The 19,857-nt window shown below is 40.3% G+C and overlaps 1 protein-coding gene across 1 annotated transcript in view; it reads right to left on the minus strand.

Annotated features, from left to right (window-relative positions):
* Nucleotides 1-4,636: 4,636 nt before the first annotated feature.
* The window catches only part of dntt (deoxynucleotidyltransferase, terminal), a 105,596-nt gene continuing 90,375 nt past the window's right edge, over nt 4,637-19,857 (minus strand). Inside the window, exon 11 of the mRNA XM_086260164.1 lies at nt 4,637-4,926. Within this exon, the coding sequence (XP_086116290.1) occupies nt 4,840-4,926 (87 nt within the window). The 3' untranslated portion in view covers nt 4,637-4,839. The remainder of the gene's footprint in view (nt 4,927-19,857) is intronic.

Raw genomic sequence — 19,857 nt, forward strand, 5'->3', positions numbered from 1 at the left:
AAATCCAGTTTGAACCAGTCGTCTTGCCAGACAGTATTAGCTTAAAATAGAAATGTTTATCATGATGGCGGCCTTTAAAAGTCTTTCTAATGTCTGTTTAATGCAGATGTCTCAGTGCTCTTCTCTTCTCACTCTTTCTTTTTTTTTTTAATGTTTCAGAGTCGGCCACTGCCATGCATCGGCTGATTTGACGTTGTGACAGGCCTTGAGAGGCAAGGATACACAGTGTCCTTATTCTGTCACCTTCCCCCATTGGCTTTGACTGGCCCTAACACTTGCATTCAAGCCCCTACAGCACAGCCAATAAATCACTGTCTTCTGATACAATACAAGAGAAAGTTTGCTCAAGGAGCTCAGCTCAGACGTTATCAGTGTTTGGTCCTGATCTATTTTGGTCCTCTCCTTTTCAGTTGCTGTATGCCTGGCATGAAAGGATAGCTGCGCCAGTGGCTCAAACTGTGATGAAAACTGATGTTCTTTGCTGCATTAACGCTGTGGACGATAATCAAAGAGCTCTTTCTTTTTGTTTCTGGCATTTCATCCACAGATGCTTGCTCTCACCTCTGAGGAATGTGTCCACATGATTATTCACATGATGTGCACACACTTACACATCGTGACCTTTTGTCATGTAACCGAGATGAGAGTGGCACTTCATATTCTATCTCAAGACCATCCCCAGGGAAGCTTTATGGCTGATGGATGTTCCCCCAGGTACATGTGTCCTCCTCAAAGAGTCACCCATTAATCTTTGAGCACTCCCCATCTATGCAATATCATCAGCTCTCACAGCCAACCTCATCATATATGCAGTGACAAATTGGTAGAGCTGTAGAATGACCCAATGTCAATTTACATTGTAATGTATCCATGGATGACTTATGAGACATGAATAAGAAGGAGGCCCACTAGGAGGAAGACACCCAGACTCAAAGTTGCAGACGTTTTTATTTATAATGGGTTTTGGCCTACACTCATACTGTACATGGCATTAGGGCTTTAAAAACAAGCTTGTGTTTCTAACTTTTTGATCATTTATAGCTCCAATGCATTTCTTTTGTTTGCACTTTCCCTGCCCATCTAATATTTTGTGTCTTTGCTGATAGTTTTTGCACTGTTGAAATTAGTTCTTTGTCTCTTTCGAAGAGTCCATTCAGTAATCCATCCATGAATGTATTACAAGGCACATGCTAGTTAAAGTCAGGAGTTGGGCTGCAATGCAGCAAATGAATGAGACCCGGCTGGCATATACCATCAAAATGTCAATACAAAGCTCCTGTGCCGTGATGGATCTGCTCAACTTAAAAGAATGGGTGTCAGATGGAGATGATTGAAGGTGTTTGGAGCTGGAATGTCACCGAGAGAAAACTGGGGAATGGAAATGATTGCATAGGTAGAAATGAAAACCGATTGGATGGCAAAATACGTTTTTGTCAGCAAATCAAGCACTTTTATGCAAATTCGGGCAAGCAATTTTTCATTTATTCACACATCTGTCATCTCAGTCAGACCTCAGACATCAAGCATGCAAAAAAAGGCAGTGTTTGCCAGACAGCGAGGAGCCAAAGGCGACAATTTGCATAGAAAATGGCCACATGCGATTGGCTGAAAGTGATGAATAAACAAATTAGCTAGATCTGAGGTTTAAGGGTTGGACCTTTGCAAAATCAGTCTCTTTGGACAATAGCTAGTTAATACAAGCTGTCAGAACACTCCTGTGTTACTTTGTGAATTTTTCCATTTTTTAAATTTGTGCAGTGGTGTGTAATAGTTTCCTTCAGCTAATCTTTTAACCATCCTAAATATGGCTAATATATCCTTGTCCATATTTAATCAATTCATGGACTGGTCAGAAATTTGCCTTATATCAGAGTTTATAGTAAAATCTGTCAGTCACCTGGCTGTGCTCATTCTGTGGCGGTTCAGCTATAAATGCCAGGATTTTTTCAGATAATGAAATGATCATTTACACTGTCAAACAAGCTGGGCAGACTGTTACTGATTTATCATATAAACAACATCCCCATTGTAAAACTCCATACTACAAAACCCCAACCTGTGAAGTGCTCATGACAGGTGGGAAACATTTATGCTACACAACTGGCATCTATGGGGTATTTCTTCAGTTTTCTCCGGGTACTCTCACTTCCTCCCGCAGTCCAATGAATGCATGGGATTAGGTTGGCTGTGGGCGTGAAGGTGAGCATAGACGGTCATGTTATGTCTGTCTGTGTTAGACCTACAAAAGATTGTTAACCTGGCCAGGGTGTACCCTGCCTCTCACCCTATGACTGGATGGTGTATTCATACTATGCACTTAAATTATGTATAACCTGACTGGACTGATACTTGAGCCATAAGTCTATTCTTAGGCACTCATAGTTTCAATTCAGTTCAGTTGTATTCATATATAATAATAATATTATATATTTATCACAACAACAGTCATCTCAAGGTGCTTTATATTGCAAGGTAAGGATGCTACAATGATACAGAGAAAACCTTAACAATCAATTGACCCCCTCTGAGCAACCACTTGGTAACAGTGGGAAGGAAAAACCTCCTTTGAACAGGAAGAAACTTTCTGCAGAACCAGACTAAACAAAAACTGTTTAGTTGAGCTAGTTTTCAAAGTAGTCTCCTCATACATCTTCCAAAGCAGCTTCTACTTTTTACCCAGTGGAAGGTGTGAAACTGGAAGTTGTTGACATGATTATTTATTTTGGAGGAAGAGAAGACGCAGAGGACCAAAGCATGCTTTCTGGTTGGGTGGTAAACTGTTTATGTTTGATAGGTCAAAGTAATGTAAGAGGGTACACACGATGCTCTCCACAATGCGGGCCATATGTGAACTGTTTTGCTCCAGGTAGAAAATAGGTAGCCTGATTTCTGGGGACAAATTTACTGTGCAAAATCAATGTTCATGTCAAAAAAAACAACTAGCTCATGCTGCTCTTATCACATGACTGCTGACTCTTTCATTTACTGTGCAACTGCTGTTTGATTAGGACCATTGCAAAGTTGCAGGTGAACTCATACAAGTGATTAGACTTCCAGGGAGCACTTCAAATATAACAGAAGCACTGGAAGTCGTCCATATGTGTGCAAAGAAATGAAAAACTGATTTTTAAATTTAAATCAGGTATGGGTTTTGATTTTTTTAAGAAACTTTTGATCAGACCTTGTATTGCTCCGCAGAAAATTAACTCTTATAGGAGCACGCAGCATTACCCCGCTGTACTCAAATCTTTGCTTTTCAGCTTTGCAAACAGTTTAAGATCTTCTGAGAGCACAACAACAATGCTGTTGTTAAATTGAGAACTATAGCCTTTTAATCCCTTTACACTTGTGAATTTTTAATGTGAAAGTAGCAGAAGATCCAATTTGCACTTGAACAACAATTAGGAAAAAGAGAGCTGAACAAATGTACATTTATTGAGGTCAGCTTGGTTTTTATTTTACTCTAGAGAAATTTAGAGACGATTTCTGTGGGGCTTGGGGCAGAGGGGATCCGCCTTCGTTTTAAAAGTGAAAACATTAGATAACCCTGGAGATCAGGGAGCCTGTTCCATCTGGTTAACGCTGCAGCTCAGAAGCTTTAGAGTTTGTTTTGTGTCAGCAAGGTTGAAAGAGCAGCTCAGCGGGAGAGAAAGACAGAGGCCAAGAGGGAGAAAGTAGAAAGAGGTGGGAGAAGGGGAGGCCTGGGTCAAGTCCTCAAAGCGCCGGACTGTTCTACTTAAAAATCTTTAAATAGGGTGATTCACTAGAATGCTTTGCTCTCATCTGTCTCTGCTCTTGTTGCAGCATCCTGGGATAAACCGGAGGCTGAGCATCAAGAGGAAAGTGGGTTGGGGGATGAACAGCAGGGCAGGTCATGTCATCACTAAAGGAGCAAATCAGATGTACCCAAACAGCCCGCGGGGATCAATAAAGGTTCTTCATTAGAGGATCACCGTCCTGAAAAAAGGACACAAATCCTGATAAACAACCGCCATACATAAAACATAAGCAAAGTCAAAGCAATAAGATAATGGATGCTGGGGAGACAGAATCGCTTTGGCAGCCAAACTCCATTTGTGTGTTCAGCAAGCTCGTTTACCTTCCTTCTGAATTCTTCCTGATTTCCCACTGTAGCTGATTGCCTCTAATTTCAGCCAAGCATCTGGGGAAGTGGATTCATCGGGGAACAAAGAAAGGAGACGACTGGTCTTTGGATAGGGGAATGCCAGCTAAATGATCTCCAGTGGACGTAGGCTTAAATGGAGGCTAAATGGCGACGCAGAACGCTCCTCTAGCTGAAGCTCATTACCCGCCTCTCAATCCCCCAAAGACCTGGCTCAGCTTCACACTGAGCACTTTCCTGCCAGGAGGAGGGTGATTACAACATTTTGCTCGACAAAGAGCTCCCTTCCCCCTCACTTTTCTCATCGTTTCCTGTCTTCTTCCTCTCCCTCCCTTTTTCTCAGTGGTCACCCCCTTTACTGCCTTGTTTCTTTCAGGCTCCCTTTCTCCTGCACCTCACAGGCACCCCAGGCGATTCATACTGACTGATTAGTCTTTTTATCCTGCCTATGATTACAACACTTAGAGACAGGAGCCTGTGAATGGTACAGGAGAATGTTTATTTGCTGGCAGACAATAGTGAATAAGCAGAATTATGAATCACACGTCGTCATGTAATCTAGACAACAACAATATTGGCAACAACAACAACACAAAAGTGTATGGAAATCAAAAGCAGTTTGAAAGTGAATCACAGGAGAGCCACATAATGGCAAGCAGATGGGATAAACACTGATGTATGCACAGGGTATCATCCAGCCAAGGAGGAGCGGAGGCCTACGCATTTCTCTGCCAAGGCTCGATGTACTCGAGACCCAGATGGGCAAAGATGTCCTTTTCAGTTGTAGCTGCCAGGAACTCTTTCTAGAGAGAGGACACACAAACACAAAGTCAGTGACTTGTGCAGGAATTTGTCTCTAAGTCACCAGTGCAGATCCGTGGATTCTCAACTTGAAGTTTCGCCATTCCACAAAATGTTCGTGCCTTGCGCTCACAGCCTCAACTGTGCTTGTATTTCAACTCATATCTCCACCACAAGCTGTCTTTCGATTTAAGATTTTATTCGCCTAGTGTGTGCCAAAGCTCAGACATGCTGTGATTCTGCAGATTTACATTTGAGCATCCACCTCCCTTCTAAACCCATAAAACCCCAACCTTGCTCTAAGTGATTGCTCTCTTCAGCAGATGAGTATTTTCCCTGGCAAATCACAACAGGGCTATTAACTACTGGCCATCTACCAGCGCCATGTGATGGGTTATGTCTTTATAGGAGTGGTGACAAGGCCTGACTCACCTTGGGTTCGAGACAGCCTGGAGAGAGAGGGGGCTGTGATTCTGACACGTTCTGCCCTCAAGTGCTAAACTGGACCTGACACGTTGCTGAGAGATGGTGGAAAAATCAAGAGCAAGTCAGCTCCCACAGCCAGCCAAAGGCAGAGATAACTGAGAGCAGCAAGTAGGAAGTGAAGAGAAGGGAAAACACTATAAGGCACAGCTCCCTTTATAATGGCTCGTTATTTATAATGCAAATGACACGTTTGGGTGGACTTTTTCAACTTGCAGTTTTTGCCATCATTTCTCTCAGGAATGGTTTCTTTGTTCAGCAAAGTTTAAAATGAAACAAGCAGTTTAAATAGATCACCTTAGCCACTCTATTTGGAAGTTAAAGTGTCAGTGTGCACATTGGAAAACTGTGATTACCCAACTGTCAAATAATGCACTAAAAAAAGTATACCAATGTTTTTGCCTTTCACTGATCTACAGTATAAATTTTCAGAAGTGGTTTGCAGTCTATGATCCTCAGCTAACCATAGACTGCAAGTAAGATATGTGGAGTCGCTTCAATTTTATTTATTTAGCACCAAATCACAACAACAGTCACCTTAAGAAAAAGACCGTACAATAATACAGAGAAAACCCCAAGAATCAGACGACTCCCTATGAGCAAGCACTTGGCAACAGTGTGAAAAAAAACTTATTTTCAAGAGGAAGAAACTTCCAGCAAAACCATACTCAACATCTATCTGCTGCCAACCTCCAGTTAAAGGGGAAATATGCAGATTCCCCAACCATATGACATTGCTGGAGGTTAGTGGCAGTTGCCAGGTGAAATTAGAGGCAAAGAGCATGCTACATCAAAAACTTTGTGCACCATGGCAAATACGTTCCCTTTGACTCTCTGAGCTGTAGTGAAACTACAGGGTGAAAATCAGAAATTAAAAGTGGAAGCTGTGCCCTTCTGCTGAAAAGATGTGTGTGCTGTATGCAAACTACAGGTGGCCAAAGTGATTGCAGAGGTTGTTGATGCTGTACCTTTATTGTAACCAGTTTTACGCCAGTGACTGCCAGCAATCTCCAGCAATCTCCAGCAACCACTCTCCAACTGGCTGCAGATTTAATTTCCTATCAACCAGTGGTTACCGGGGGTCACTGACAAGTCTAGGCCTGCATAAATGGGACATTAGCAATTGATTTCACAGTGACTACCAGCAACCATTTGTATCCAGTTTGGGAAGTTTTTTCCGTCATGACCTGTAGTTTCAGATGGTGCTAAGCCTGTGCAACTAAAACCTAAGACACCACAGCACCAACTTTACATTCACAGACTGGAGGCTTGTCATGTTGAGCCATACTCTGAATTATCCATCTTTTTGGCTCTAACTTCAGATGAATGTCTGAGACTATGAACTCATCAGCAGTGACTGAGCCTGACGGTAAAATAAAATAATGTAGCTGTTTCTGTGATGGATGAAGTTTGCATCACCTGTCTTTTCGTGCATTCAACAAAATAAAAGTAATGTCCATTCCCCGAAAGTTATAGACCCCTCAATCGCCGTCCTCCTCCCTTCACACAGACCAAAATCAGCAGATTTTACTGCAAGCGCACAAGAAAAAAGACACATTTTCTCTTTTTAGTCATTTTTTTAGTCATTTGTCATTTTTTAGTCAGGTTGGAGCATCTATTATCCTCTGACATCTTTAGTTCCTTGTGTTGTTGGTCTTGATGTTGCAGTACCTTGGGGATGATTGAAAAAAAATGGGCAAAACAAGTCCAGATTCAATAATCATGTTTCCTAAAATTAGATTAATATCTGTGGCTAGTCTCTTCAGTAGCACTCATTTTTTCTCTTGCACAACACATTTAATCAGCACTGTCCAAAGAAATATTATCTCTCTTTCCCAAATAAAAGTGTGCTGTTGGTGAAACTGTATTACATTTCAGTAAAGCCATCCTGAGGCCCATTAACCAGTCCACCATTGCCTGTATTTTTCACTGTTCTCATAACCCTGAGCCCATTTATTGCTCTAACCACTCAAAACACATGAAATGCAGACGCACATCGCTGCAGTTTATGATGTGGCAAGCTATAGTGTATTAAACATACAGCTGATAAAAACTTAGAGGCAGGAGAAGAAAAGAGAGAACAAAGGAGAGTGTCACGGTCCGCTGTGACAGACCGTGTGGAGAGTGCGTGGAGGACTCAGGTGCGGACACGAGTGACACGGGAGTAAACTTTAAACAAAAGCGAGCCTTTTATTGTGGCTGGTAACGCAAGAGAAACAAACAAGAATAAGGGCAGCTCAAAAGCAATAACTAAACAGAAACCTAAACTGGGAATGAACTAAGGTAAGGCTATGAATACAACAGACCGGGCATGGAAACATGGAGGGTGGGAACACAGACGACGCGACACAGACTGTATGAAACACAGAGACTAAATACACATGAGGGATGATCAGGGGAAGTGGATGCACACGGGGAACACAGGTGACACTGATAATCATAACAAGACACGGCAGGAGTGAACGTAACACTGATGGGAGATGGGCAAAGTAAAACAGGAAGTACACAGAGGTTCAAACAGGAGGAGAGAGAGCACGGGGAGAACGCAGACATAACGGGCTGGGGAAAACATAGAATAAAACACAAAGAGAGACAAGGGCTCATAAATACACAGAGGGGCACACAGGGGGTAAGAGTCACGAAGGGAAAACACATAAGGAACAACGTAACAGATCAACCCAGGAAGCATGGCCTAAATAAAGAACAAAATACAAAAATACATGAAAACTAAGAATACTGGGCCCACATGGCCCAGGACCATGACAGGAGAGTGCTGAACAAAGCCAATGTGATTTGAAGTAAATACATATTTCTAACAACATATGGCAGGATTTATTGTCGAGAGGAAACAGAGGACAACTCGAAAGATCCGACTAAAGGAGAAAACACAAGACACAGATGAGATTCTCAACATTATCATTTTAGCCACTGTGCTGGATCAGGGCTAAAGCTGCACTGTCCACTTTTCTCAGTTCCTACAATCCTTACACGCCCTCAGGGAGACGTTGCTTTATTTACTTACCACAACACAGTGTGGTTCTCAGAGAGAAATCCACAAGCCTCGTGCACCTCTGGGTTCTTCCATTTGAGCAAGAAAAAGGAAATAATACTTGAAATGGCAAGCTTTATTCCAGAGCTGCTTGATGGACAAAAAAGGAACTTGGAGTTGAAGAACAGAGAAGCAGTTAATTAGAAAGAGAGGTTATCTGTCTGAGGCACTCATGTTGTCAGTGACTGGCAAGCCATCAGCACCACAAGCCAAAATGGCACCGGTGTATGTTACTGCGAGCCAGTGTCCTTGACTTAATAAGGCGCTAATCAGTTACATGTTTCTCTGTCGGCCGCGTAATGACATCCCTCATGGATGTGAGAGCATATCAGCTCCTGCAAAACATCTGCCCCTTCTCTGCTGCCCGTCATCCTCTCTCTGCCACCCGTCCCACTGCTTGATGGATGGAGCTGATGGATATGGCTGCCTGCCCTACTCCGGCCTTACTCAACTGACACATCAAAGAGAGAAAGGGAGACCGAGAGACACTGAGACAAAGAGACGAGAGGGAAAACTTGGATAGCTGTTCACACCTACCCAGCCAGCAAGCATCCAAAGGACAGAATCATGAAGGAAGCTCAATATCACTCCGAACTGGCACAATAGTCTCACCACTGAAAAATCAAAAACCTCCACAGCTACAACATACCAGCAGTAAAATATTCAAAGTTAGGGACATCCAATAACTTTACCTCATCAAGTGAACTCATTTGCATATGCTCTAAAATGTGTACTTCATCTTGTTTGCTTAAAACCAGATGTGGTGAGTAATAAAGTACAAATATTAGGTTAGAATCTCCAGGTATCTGAACTTTACTTGAATATTTATATTAACTTTTCAGTTTTACTTCCTATATTTTCAGACAAATATCTGTACTTTCTACTCTTTACATTTTTACAACAAGCTTGTTACTTTACATTCAACACATTTGATGGAAGTCATTTTTCCGGACTATTGTGCACTTTAAAAACATCAAATCGATTGAACCTAAATGGAGGGAACAATAATATATAAAAGACAATCCTATTGGTGTATCCATTATCAGGGCTTATTACGCATGACTGACATAAAAGACACAGAGATGAAAGAGACACAGAATACCTAATTTATACATTATTTATTGCACTATGGAGCTGATGGAGTAGAAATGGGCCGGAATGATCCGGAATAAACGAAGCTTTTTCAAACGGCTCAACAAATATCAGCAAACAAACAAACGGGTTATGTGCAGTTTGTGTATGCTAGCTAAAGCCATAGCTGTTGTATTTCACAGGGAGAGAAGAAAATGAGACATAAATTCATTCAGCGATGGAGAAAGAGGAAAATCGTTTGTTTTTAAAGGTAAAGACTGCTCAGTCACATTTTATAGACTGGAAGTTTAAAGCATGCATAAAATTTCTGATTTAATTTTAGAGTTTACTTTTTATCATATACAGTAATGGATCAGTACGTGATGTGTTGTAGACGGTTTTTTCATATTGTGAAACATCCTGAAAAACAAATTGAAGTCTGAAAAGTTTTGAAAAGTGAATATTTTACAGCTGGATGAAAATACAACACAGGCTACACTGGTCACCTTTCAGTACTGTGCTGAAGTTTAGAGACTATTTTAGACTGGTGTAGAGAAGCTGTGGTGTGATCATGATCAGTGTTTGGTTTCAACGGTTACAGACACCAATTTGAATTTAAGATGATAATTAGATAAACTCAATGAATTCCACCTTTATACTAGCTTCATATTGTCTAGCAGTGATTAATTAGCCACAATAGCTCGTGTAGCATCTGCCTATATCTTGCTGAATTTCTTTACACAAAGTGCAGGAGTACAGCTCACCTATCACAGCCTGTACACACACAAAAAAAATCTATTAAAGCACACAATAGAAATTATTGTGGCCCATTTCTAAGTGATTTCTTTCCCCACACAACACTAGTACTATACAACCATTCTTACGGATCCCACACCTGCCAAATCTCACTTTAACCTTTGACTATTCTTATTTTCCTGTTTGGTGTGAAGCCAAAGTCATCCAGTATAAAGTATCTACATTACAGGCAACAGTAAATGGAGCTTTCTTTTGTATTTCCTTTTAGTTTTTCTTAGCTTGTATTCTCCCCATTAGAATTATATTAAGAGCTTAAATAAGATTGTATTCTTTTATTATTATTTATTATATTAATTTAACTTGAGGGCCAGTTAGCTTTGCAGAAAGATAGATGGTAGAAATATTATCCGAAGCACCATCTGTAAAACAGGCTCCGTCATCATTTGTGGCTCCATTTCAGCCAGTAGTGTTGGGGATCTTGTCAAACTTGATCGAATTTTGAATGTGAAAAAGTACAATCAGGTTTGATTCATCATGTAACACCATATGGAAAGTTTCTGACTGGCAACGGCTTCGTTTTTCAGCATCACAATGATCCCAAACACAGCATCAGTGGAGTAAACGCAAACCTAGATAGAAAACACACAGTCACTGTCAGCCATGGATTGGCCTCCCTTGACGAGGACGTCAAGACTAACAATGTGGTATCATGTTGACAGATAACACAACAAAAGGCAGCCAACAATCAGAGAAGAGCTTTGAATGTCCTTGAAGAAGCCTGGAGAACTATTATTAAAGACTACTTAAAGAAATGACGAGAAAGCTGCCAGAGCGAGCTCAGTCTGTTTTGAAGAATAAAGCTAATTGGAATTGTGTAAGCTCTGCGTTTGCCTGATATAGTGTGTTTTCATGTATGTTTATGCATATTTCAATAAATCACTTGTTTCCCATTTTTCTAGTAAAAGAAATGAAAGGTGGCCTAAGACATTTGCACAGTGCTCTACATCAAACCCTTTATGAATGAAGCCCCTGCTGCTCATCTTTCCTAACGCTTTTTGATTAACACAAGAATCAAGAGTTAGTGAAGTGGAACTACATGAGTTCAGTCTCATACGGAGCGACTGTATGTCAAAGCAGTCCAGCTGCCAGACCATAATGAGTTTGAATGGAATTTAAAATAATACATGTTGGAGTTCAACGTAGATCCTGCAAGAGCTGGACCTGCTTATAGAAATAAAGCTTTTACTACTTGACTACCAGTTCCTTTCAGCTTCAGCCTATTTGAGCTCACCGAAAATTTACTACCTCGTTTTAGTTTCTGTGCTTATTTGAGTGAGGCAGCAAGTTGGTTCTTTAAAAAAAGAAAAGTGCGGTTTGCTTCACCAAAAAATACAAAACCAGGTCCCAAAAAAGCTGATGTTGGATAACCATAAGGCCAGAAAGTTGCATCTAGAGGAGTTATAGTTGAATGTGTAAACAGTGTGTAAACAAGCCACAGCTTTTAAACCAAACCCTTTACAGGCATTATCATGTCAGTGTTTCACAGCTTGTTGAGCCACTTGACAAAAAATATTTGATGCAGACATAAAATGTTTCATAGTGCAGGTGTTGATTGTTGCACCCAGTGCTTGGTCAGCCACTGATGGCTGTTCAGCTAGCAATGTCAGCTATTAGGACATGCAATTAAGAACTTAAATCATAAATAACAATTTAATATGTGGGAAATTGTCTTACCTAACTCTACTCTATTAGACGGAAAAATAGCTTTAAAAAAACAGAAGAGAACTGAGCTAAAGGTCATGCAGACAAGTATGCAAACACGACCTGAAATCTATGCAAATTCACCCACGTTGTATAAGCCCTTTAGTAGGGGAAATGTATCTGAACAAAACTTGACAGTGCTGTCATCTCACTTTCAGTACTGACTGTCTGCTCAGCCGCAGGAGCAATGACCATGTATCAAGAACACGAGTGTGGAGGTCAGACTGAATGGCAGACACAGACAAAGCTTTCAAAAGCATCCGTTTCACCATGTTGTATTTTCACGGCTCTAATGGTACAATGAGCACATTCAGAGTAAAGAATTTAATGTGTGAGTCCATCAACCTTTGAATAAAGAGTACAAGGATTCCATCACAGAAAGCACACTCAAAGGGCAGAAAGGAAGAGGACGGCTTTTCCCCCCCGCATAAATTTAAGATTATGAAATCAACTAATGTTCTCAGTCTGCTTTTTTTTTTTTTTATTTGCACTTTCGTCTTTTCTCTGACAGTTAGAAATAGTTAGAAATAGATCACTGTATTGCCAAGAGATCAAGAAAAAAAAACTATGATTGCCTCTAAGTTAATTTGTCTTTATTGCAGCACAAGGGAAAGGGCTGACAGGGGCAGAAAAAGTGGGAAGTCGATTACGCTCCTGTGTCTGCCTCCCCCAACGATCCGCACACCCACACTTCCCCTGTGCTCCGGTCTGCAAGAGCTCAGTGCACAGGACAGCCTGAGCAACCAAAGAGGGCACAGACACCTCACTAATCACACCAGCAATTAGTGCAAGCATCATAAAGCACCGCTGCCTATAAAACAGCTATTGAGTTTAGTGTTATCGTCATTACCCATCCTTCCCCGGCTTGCTAATCAGCTCGTGCACTGGGCAGAGAGGCAGACGGGTAGAAAATAATAAATTCCTAATCAGAAACAATGGGACTCTCACTTGACGTCCCTGGTGTTATGGCTCTCTGCTCCCGTGGAGGAGTAAACATTTGCAAATCAAAGTTATTTAGTTGATTAGGCTGCCCAAAGGCAATGAAAAGACACATCAAAGAGTCTGAGAGAAGTGTTGGATAAGATTTTTTTTTTTCTGTGCACTGACAATGTTGCAAAGCAGCAGCAGTTTGACACTTTAAAAATTATATTTCCATTTGCCTATTTTGCCACTGATTATAGGAAGTAGCAATGACAGTTTCTAACAAATGTTTGCACAATGCTACACTTGAGCACTATTGTGTCTTGCTCAGCATGAATGCAAGATAAATCATTAGTCAGCGCATTTAACGTCTGCCCAATTTTATGGATAGCGTAACCCATTTAAAACAAGCTTCAAACATTCTCAAGTGCCTGTATGCAGAAAAATCCACATGAACAGTGCCGACATACTATATGCATGAAAGTGATATAATGTTAAGACCCCGTTTTAAGATGACTGAAAGCTTTTCTACTCTTTTTTTTTTTTTTGCTTTAACATGTCATTATAAAGTAAATGTTGTTTGCATTGCTATGAAATAATAACACCATCGGCCTCTAGACAGGGTCTCTGTGAGCCTTGCTTTCATTACACAATTCTGTCTGCCACCAGAAACAAAATCCATCCTTCCATTTTCTTCTGCTTATCCAATTCACATTTGCGGGAGGGCTGGAGCCTATTCCAGCTGGAAAAATCAATAGCGCAGCCAAACTAGGAAGAGGGAGATGTTTTTTGATTTTCTTGGTAGTTATGCACAGGTAGCTGAAATGGAGACTGGGTGACGAACTGAAGGAATTGCTAAAAAAACCCCAAAATATCCCTGCTGTTGGACGAGGCAAAGAAGGCTAAAAGGGAGACTCACAATAACCTAAAGCAAAAACAAGCATGACGATTTTATAGTATAAGTTGTACAGATAGTATTCACACCCAGAATTCAGCTGGCACATAGCACAAGCGAGTTATAAAACCTGTCTATTTATCCTCCTACTTACAAGCAGGCATTTTAATATGCTGCAGATACTTCAGTGGGCATGATTTCCTTCAGCAAATGTCATAGCAGTATTCCAAATATTTGCCTTTAACATTACGGAAGATGACTGAATACTTATGTACAGTAATGTGCTCTCAGATGTACTGGCAAAAGGCAACGAATGAGAAAAAAATCCAAAAATATGCAAAAGTTATGAATGCAGTACAAACAAAAGCCTGACTAGGAACACAAGTAAATGTGAGAATGTTCAAAGACAATCTGGTAATGTAAATTATTTTCTTAGCCGCAGAGGCAACATGCTTAGTCATAGAAAATCCTTTGTTTTTCTATGCTACAGTTAGCATATTAAATCTAAATTAAAAAATACTTCACCTCTAATTAAAGTCACACTAAGCTCATGAGTACAATTCAGTGATTTGCAATATTTTTTTAAAAATAAACAGCAGCTTTTCTTGCACTTCTCGAGCCACAATGAGGCGTACCAGGAAACCAGTTTGTCAGTTTTGAATTTGCTTAGCATAGAGACTGCATAGAAATTAGTGATCACTACGGAAAGACGCACCTGACCAATTGGTAAGTGGATGCTGGAGATTGCTGGTAGTTGCTAGCTAAATGTGGTCGTAAAAACTTTTATGGAGCTGCACTGATAAAAGAAGATTCCCACGTTCACTCGTAGTCTCTATGCAAGATGCTGACTTCTCTATGATTACTCACCACCACTGAGCGGTATTGAAATAAATAAAATATTGAAATAAATAAAAGTAAATAAAATAAAATAAAAAAGTAAATCTAACGCAAACTGGAAACAGTATCCTTCACCTTCAAACTAAAGGTCGCATCTTTTGAAGGATTTTGTGGTGATGGTAAGCTAAAACCTTTATTTTGAAGGTAAATATTCTGCAAGCGACCATAACAATCACAAAGACATTTTTGTTACACTAACCTATTTTTGACTATCTGCAAACCTTCAGCAACCACTCTCCAACCAGTCAGGGAATACACATTTTTTCCTGGTGACTGCAGATTGGCAAAGGGTGTCTGACTAGTCTGTGCTACTGAGGTCTTAGTTATTGACAACCAAACTGTTTAGATAGGTTAGAGAAAAAATTATGTTTATATGAGATCAGAGAAGTGACACTATAGTGTGATGACAAGGAGATCTTGCTCAAGGGTCCTAGGAAGGGAGATTGAGCTCATGCAACTGCCTGAGTGATAGGTTTGACGCCTATGTCTGACATATGTTGGGCCTTAATTTTCTTTCTTTGCTCTTTTCTTCTGTCCAGTATCTACTGTCAGTTTGCCCCTCGACATTTGTTAGGCACTGAAAATATCATGCACAGCTAAACCCAACAAAGCCAAGCCACATGTGAATCACATTTAAAATATTATTTTTCTTTTACACACAAATAATAATAACACTGCTGGCCATCTAATAGTATTTTAAAACAACCTTTGCACTCCTTGATGTTTATTTGCTGCCAGGCATGTCATTTCCATTTGCTCCATAACCACTGACACGAAGTTCATCACTTGGCAGGTGTCTTGTGGATTGTAGGAGATTTCTCCCACAACTGTACAAATTTGCAGCTCCTGTAATTGTAGCTTGACTCATCCTCATGTGGACCCAAACAGAAACCTCTTCTAATGATAACAATAAATTAAGTTTTTCTGCTCCACTGAAGCCCATAAATAATTAATTGGTTTGTTGACGAGGGGATGGTTTAGCATGACCAATTTGCTTCCTGCTACAGACAGTGTGATCAGATGCTGCTGACTCAGCAATCCGCTCATTCTGGTCAATTAGAAACAGCACATTAGCAAAATATGAGCTTTGTTTAGAATGTTTTTATGACACATTTTCTCATTGATAGGAGCCGAGAGCTCAGGAATCATTTCATTGGGCACTACACTGAAAAAATGGAATGTTATATAAGCAGAGAACATCTGAAGGTTAGACATGCTTTTTATTTGTTTTTGTTTCTAATGTCTCTGTAAAGCACTTTGAATCACCTTGTTGTTGAATTGTGCTATACAAATAAATTTGCCTTGCCTTGCCATGTAAGCATCTCTATACCTAATCACAGTTTTGGACATGCATCCAAGCCATCTTTGCTTATATTATGCACTGCCAATATTACACTTTATTGGGTCCATTTTTGTCTTCAGAGTTGCTTTAATTCTTCGTGGAAGAGATTTAGTGAGGTGATAAAGGGTTGGTGCTAATCTCCTGTTCCATTACATCCCAAAGGTGTTCTGCTGAGTTGAGATCTGATGGCGGTGGAGGCCATTTAATTACAGGGAACTCATTGTCATGTTCAAGAGGGTTTGAGATAATTTACAATTTGTGACATGGTGCATTATCCTGCTGGTAGCAAACATCAGAAGTTGGAAACCCTGTGGTCATAAGGGGGTGGACACGGTCAACAACAATACTCAGGTAGGTTGTGGTGTTTAACAGATGTTCCAAAAAATATGCCGTATGCCATTACACCACCAGAAGCCTATAAGCCATTGACTCAAGGCAGTGTGGATCAGCATGTCTCATGCTATCTATTCTCAATTCTAACCCCACCATCTGAATTTCACAGTGGACTCATCAGACCAACAAATATTTCTTTTTCTAATCTTCTGTTGTCCAAATTTAGTGCTGACAAAAATGCCGATCATGTTGTTGTCTTCTGCTGCTATAACCCATCAGCTACTCATTGGATATTTTTTGGACTGTTCTCTTTAGATTCTAGAGATGGTTGTGCAGGAGAATCCAAGTTGATCAGGGATGTCTGAATTAACCAGACCAGCCAGTCTGGCACCAGCTGCAAAGAAAATCACTTGAATCCTATTCTGATGCTCATTTTAAACTTCACTGTGTTGTCTTGACCATGTCTACATGCCTAAATGCATTTAGTTGCTCCCATGTGACTGGTTCTTTAGACATTTAGGTTAACATAACAACAGTACCTAATGATGTGGGCAGTGAGTGTAGAGTACAATGCAAGTATTGAGCTATTTGTCCTCTCTTTATTTTTCAGTTCAAAGGCAGCGGCAGACCTTTCTAAAAGTGGTCTTGTAGTTCTCCATGCTTTCTGAAGATCCTTCAAAGTTCATCTTTGGAAGCTACTTAAAGATATTACAAGAAAAGTTCGACTAAGAGACTTCAAGCTGTGTTGAAGAATATGGTCATATCAAATATTTACTCTGAAGCTCATTAGAACTGTACAAATGTCATACTGGTTTTCCATTTATTTTTGTGGGTTTCAATAAATCACTGCAGCTATTTCCCTTTTTCCTAAAAAGGAAAAGAGGGGCATCTCAAGACTTGTGCACAGTACTCTATATTTTACTAATATCATACTATTATTACTGCACACTCACCCCCTTTATACTGAAAGAAAACCTGAAATAAAATTGAGTTGGACTGTTGAGTGTTGGGTAATTATTCACTGTGATTAACCCTAGTGCCTGATTCTGGATGCGGTGAGACCAAATAAATCAGGCATGAGGGCACACGGGGTTCTGTTTTTATAACAGCGCACTGCCGTGTGCATTTTTCCCAGATGCCCATTGCTGTATGTTGTTAATAGAACTCATTTTTTTATTTTGGGAAATCATTGTGGTGGTAAATGTACCACTGGAGAGTCAAAGGTGTGCAATATTGTGTGTCAGTCATAATCATGCAGTGCAGGGTAATTTGGATGTCAGAGCCTTGAATCGTGCGCTTACGGAGAATCAGAGTTTCATGAAAGTGAAGGCAGCCATTTTCTATTATTTTCATGGCTTTAGTCTGCATATCAATTGATTCTAACAAACAACATGTTTAATTCTACAGCACTTCATCATCCAATGCAGAGCTATGCATCATGACGCCCAGAGTTAACAGGCTGTCGAGCCATCCTTCGTCTTGCAGCTCATGTACAGTTTCCTACTCTTCTCTTGGGATCTGAGAACATGTAGCCAAATATGTTATCTCCTCTAAAAGCGGTTTGATTTAAAGTACCATATATGTACCTTAGAGTCCCATTGGGAGAATCATTTATGGCAGTGAGTCTTTTGTGCTAGAGTTTTACTCCATTACAAAACTGCCTCAGTGCGATTGATCAAAGCAGACTCCTTTTAAAAGCAATGAAAGCGTTCTTATTTGACATGTTGAATTCAATGCACGGCCGGATTAATGGATTCCTCCTCATCACACCCTGGTTCTAATACAGTGTCATTGTTCCCAAAAGGTGACAAAAAAAAATCAGTCACCACATCCTGTTTCCTACATCATTACACATGTGGAGCTCTGGAGGAACTGTAGCTTGTCATCTTTGCTTTGCCCCCCCATATTTTGTCCAAGTGTTGGTTCTGCACACAGAAAATGCATCACCTCTGAGCAGGAGGACTCTGATCAACAAACAGTGCTCAGAATAGCTCCTAAATAACCCTTCATGAACTTGGTACAGGCTGAATCATCACATTACATCTACTGACAACAGAGTTGCTTAACACTTTTTACATAAATTTCTAAGCCTTGTTTTTCAAACCCTTGCACTTATATCACCATTCAGTGCACTTTACAATGTACACTGGCACCTAAACACATCGCAGCCTATAATACCAGAACATTTATGTCTTTCAATTCAGTCAGTAGATTTTTTTTTTTACCTGTTACGTTTGTTCTTTACAAACCAGCTCCATCTGGAGCAAACATCTGAAAGTAAGTGACACTTTCTCTCAAGCAGGCAGCAATGCACAGCTTTATCAGACATGGAAAGTTAACCAGATGTGCGAAACCATTCAGTCCATCTGCACCCTTGAAACTTTTTTCTTTTCTTGTGGCATTTTGTTTGAAAAAATGTATATTGTACAAAGCGTAAATAGAATCTTTGCACGGTTCATTCTAGTTCGTTCACAAGTCATAAATGGGCTAATTGCTGCCTCAATGGGAAAATAATGAACACTACAACTGAAATCAAACAGGATAAGTTAACCTCAACTCTTTTCTAATGACTTGTAGTCATTAGCAATAGCAGACAATCTGTAGCGCGGTGGGGCATTTGTGGAAGCAACCTTACTGACGACAAACAGTTTGCAGTAACAGCAAAAGGTGTTTTTAACCTGTCCTGTTATAATTTCAATAACAACAGTAGCCTTTACTTAATGACTGTGCTCTCAAAAGTCAGCACAGCTTGGGTCAAAGTTCAGCTAATTTGAATAGATGGTTTCGCTGCTCACACGTAGACTTGACCCTGGCACAACCACAACAGATAATATACGCAATTAGCTAACTACCCCGGCTGAAAGTAAAGCCTGGACTACATAACACTGCCGTCTACATCAGTCTTTTAAAGTGACAGCATGCTGTGATTCAGTTATTCAGATATAGATCACTTGTATATTAACATTCCCAATTTAGATATACCCACGGCACTGACATAACAAGACAGAGTGCATGAGTAATATTGTAGTACGTTGTGCAATTTTTGACAGTAAATCAAAGCAAGATTAAAGTTGGGATTTCTTTTGGGTTTTTTTTACCACGGTAAGTTTATTTTGATCATTCACAAAGTCATCCTACATGTAAATTTAGGGTAAGCAAATTTTTACTTTCATCATTCTGTCACATTGCCGCTATTATAGCACAGCGAATGCACTTAACTCTTGTTTGAAAACACTTGCATGTGATGCTGCAGGTATGTGATAAACTACAAGCGGGACCATGAGAGGGAGACTGGCATCAGGTGTCTCATGTTCTTGCCGTAAAGAGCGTTCTCTTGAAGAACGGTGTATTTTAGCGAGCTGAACAATTCCAGATGCTGGAGAGACACATGCACAGTCTGAGAGAGTCTATTAATGTGAGGCACG

Source organism: Aulonocara sp. 'chitande type north' Nkhata Bay, linkage group LG13, assembly GCF_057382095.1.
Source record: "Aulonocara sp. 'chitande type north' Nkhata Bay isolate Kocher_YH1m ecotype deep benthic linkage group LG13, A_spYH_male_GT1.1, whole genome shotgun sequence".
Classification (NCBI taxonomy): domain Eukaryota; kingdom Metazoa; phylum Chordata; class Actinopteri; order Cichliformes; family Cichlidae; genus Aulonocara; species Aulonocara sp. 'chitande type north' Nkhata Bay.